The sequence below is a fragment of the Oryza sativa genome, chromosome 3 (assembly GCF_034140825.1).
Source record: "Oryza sativa Japonica Group chromosome 3, ASM3414082v1".
Taxonomy (NCBI): Eukaryota; Viridiplantae; Streptophyta; class Magnoliopsida; order Poales; family Poaceae; genus Oryza; species Oryza sativa.
Window position 1 is genome coordinate 12,918,124 of NC_089037.1, and position 2,584 is coordinate 12,920,707.

At 41.4% G+C, this 2,584-nt stretch overlaps 1 protein-coding gene across 1 annotated transcript; it reads right to left on the minus strand.

The window, feature by feature from the left end:
- LOC107278442 (protein RALF-like 33) lies at positions 1–411 on the minus strand. Its single transcript, XM_015776552.3, has one exon. The coding sequence runs from the start codon at positions 409–411 to the stop codon at positions 1–3; it is 411 nt and encodes a 136-aa protein (XP_015632038.2).
- Between the last annotated feature and the right edge of the window lie 2,173 nt (positions 412–2,584).

Consider the following 2,584-nt stretch of genomic DNA (forward strand, 5'->3'; position numbering starts at 1 on the left):
CTAGTCGCGGCACTGGGTGATGGCGGAGCAGCCGCGGGTGTAGGGGTTGGCGTCGGCGCCCGGCCGGCAGTTGTAGTAGGACGCGCCGGGGATGGAACACGGCACCGAGTTCCTCATCAGCGCCGCGTAGCTGATGTACTGCGCCGCCGCCGCCGCCCCGGCCCAGCCGCCGCCGTAGTCGTCCATCAGCTGGAACAGCCGCCGCCGCCGCTGCCACCGCCTCAGCCCGACGACGCCGACCTCCCCGTCGGCCACGCATTCCTCCTCCACCGTGCCCTCCAGGCACGGCGCCGCCCGCATCCCCCAGTGGGCGACGAGCGCCTCGGCGGTGGCGGCCGTCGCAGGGACGACGACGAGCGCCGCCGCGGCGGCGGCTACGAGGAGGACGAACGGCGGCGCGCGCCGTGCCATGGCGGACGTCGGCAACGGAGGCCCTCTGTGCCTTGCGATGCGCGCGGTGGTCGCCGGCAGGTGTGGAGACTGGAGAGTGGCCGTAGCAGCTGACCAGGGGCATTATATACAGGCAGCACAGAGATTCTGGAGACTACTAGGCTTCGAATTCTGTGCAAATTACGTGATAATGACACGAAAAGTTGACCTTGTTTAAATTTGACAAGCGACGACTGTTTGAATTTGGCTGAATGCTTTACTTGTGATGTTAAAAAAAAACTCAACTTGCAGGGAAAGATCACACCTGCTGACCTGAATGGCTTGCCATTAAGAAGAAGTCTCAACCAAATTAATCGCGAAAGGCCACAAAATACTGACCTATAGCCTACGTTATTTTCTTTCAAGTAAATTTCACTTTGGACCATCTTTATTGACTAAAATTTCACATTAAGCTATGGCTAGACTCATGTTTCCACTTAACACCACGTATAATTACCATTGTTTGCACTTTAGACCTGGTTTTATAGTTACCATCACACGAGTTGTTGTCTAGGTGCTTAGCATTTTACAAGAAACAATGATATAGAAATCTCTGCCATGCAAATATGCTTAGCGCAAGAACAATAATTGTAACATGTTATATGATATCCTATCAAATTAATGGGACTTCATTACTACTACATATGAATATTCACAACCCTTATACTAGGGACAAAATTGGAGAAATATTGAGTTTAAGAACTATTTTTCTAGAAAAGATATTACATGTTTTACAATACCCAACTGTAGTGTTAGTACAAATTGTTGAATTCTAAGTTTTCTAACACAAAAGAAATAAGATCAGATCTACAATCATTATACTATGTGTAATTTGTGAAACCCGGTACGAAGTGCAAATAATGGTAACTATATATGGTGTTAAGTGAAAATATAAGTCTAACTCTAGTCCAATGTGAAAATTTGGTAAATAAAGGTTGACCAAAGTGAAATTTACTCTTTTCTTTTAACTCCAAACTGCAATTTCTTTGTTTTACGTTAGCATATTTTTCAAGATGTTAGATGATATTTTTTTTTTCAAAAAATATGCATATAAAGGTTTTATAAATAAAAAAAAATCTGATTTTTTAAATTTATAATAATTAATACTTAATTAATTATACGATAATAAGCCATCATGTTTTTTCGTGTTGTTAAACTACAACTCCAAAATAGAGTTTAGAACAGGGCAGTAATAGTGTTTTTACATGAGGGTAATGAGTGAACTTAACTATGCCTAAAATTTACTCCTATAAACAGACTGTTAATGTTAATCCATCCTTGAACAGTAATATTTTACCTTGCTAACTACTACATCTGTCCAAACATATAAAGAGTTTTAGAGTTAAACATGATTATTAAAAAAATATGTTGAATTAAATGGTGGAATATTGTGATTGGTTGAGAATTGAAGATACTATCAGTTAGGAAATTTGAATGATGGAGGGTTATGATTGATTGAGAATGTAATGTTGGGGGATAAGTTGTTATATTTTAGAGTAAATTCTAAAGGTTAACTCTTTTTCCCTACCGATAGTCTTTCTGAGTTCTTGCTAACCAATACTCCAGGGAAAGACCAATGTATCAGATCAATCAAAGCATTAAAAATAAGGTGATAGGATTGAGACATCAGGCTCCATCAAAGCAGAACGCGCATGGCAGGATGCCGATGCAAGATGCTCGGAAGAAGCAAAACTACCATTAGAAAAAGGAAGCAGTTTCCATGCCAGATCTCAAATTACATTTTTTTTAACCATCTTCTATGGTCAGGTAAAGTAAAAGCATCATGTTAGTTTAACCACATTGCTACATGCACAGTAGTAAACAAACCAAAAGACCATACAAAGCAGATCATCACAAGCCATACAACGCATGAGTGGTTCACAGAGATTGAGAAATATTGGAATATGGAAACATATCACTAAAGAATTCATGATTCCTCCTAAACTTTGCAGTAATGCAATGATGCACCCTGCAGCACATGCGTCCGCATACACAAAGGTTTATGAAGAGATCACATAAACAAGCTGATACCTGGTTGCACCCCCCAAAACACCGGGAGTGTAGAAATGTTGTTTATGAACAAGGGACTATGCAGCTCGTATAGATTCAAACACAATTATTTTCCTTACAAACAAAACAAGGACAAACAGGCCAC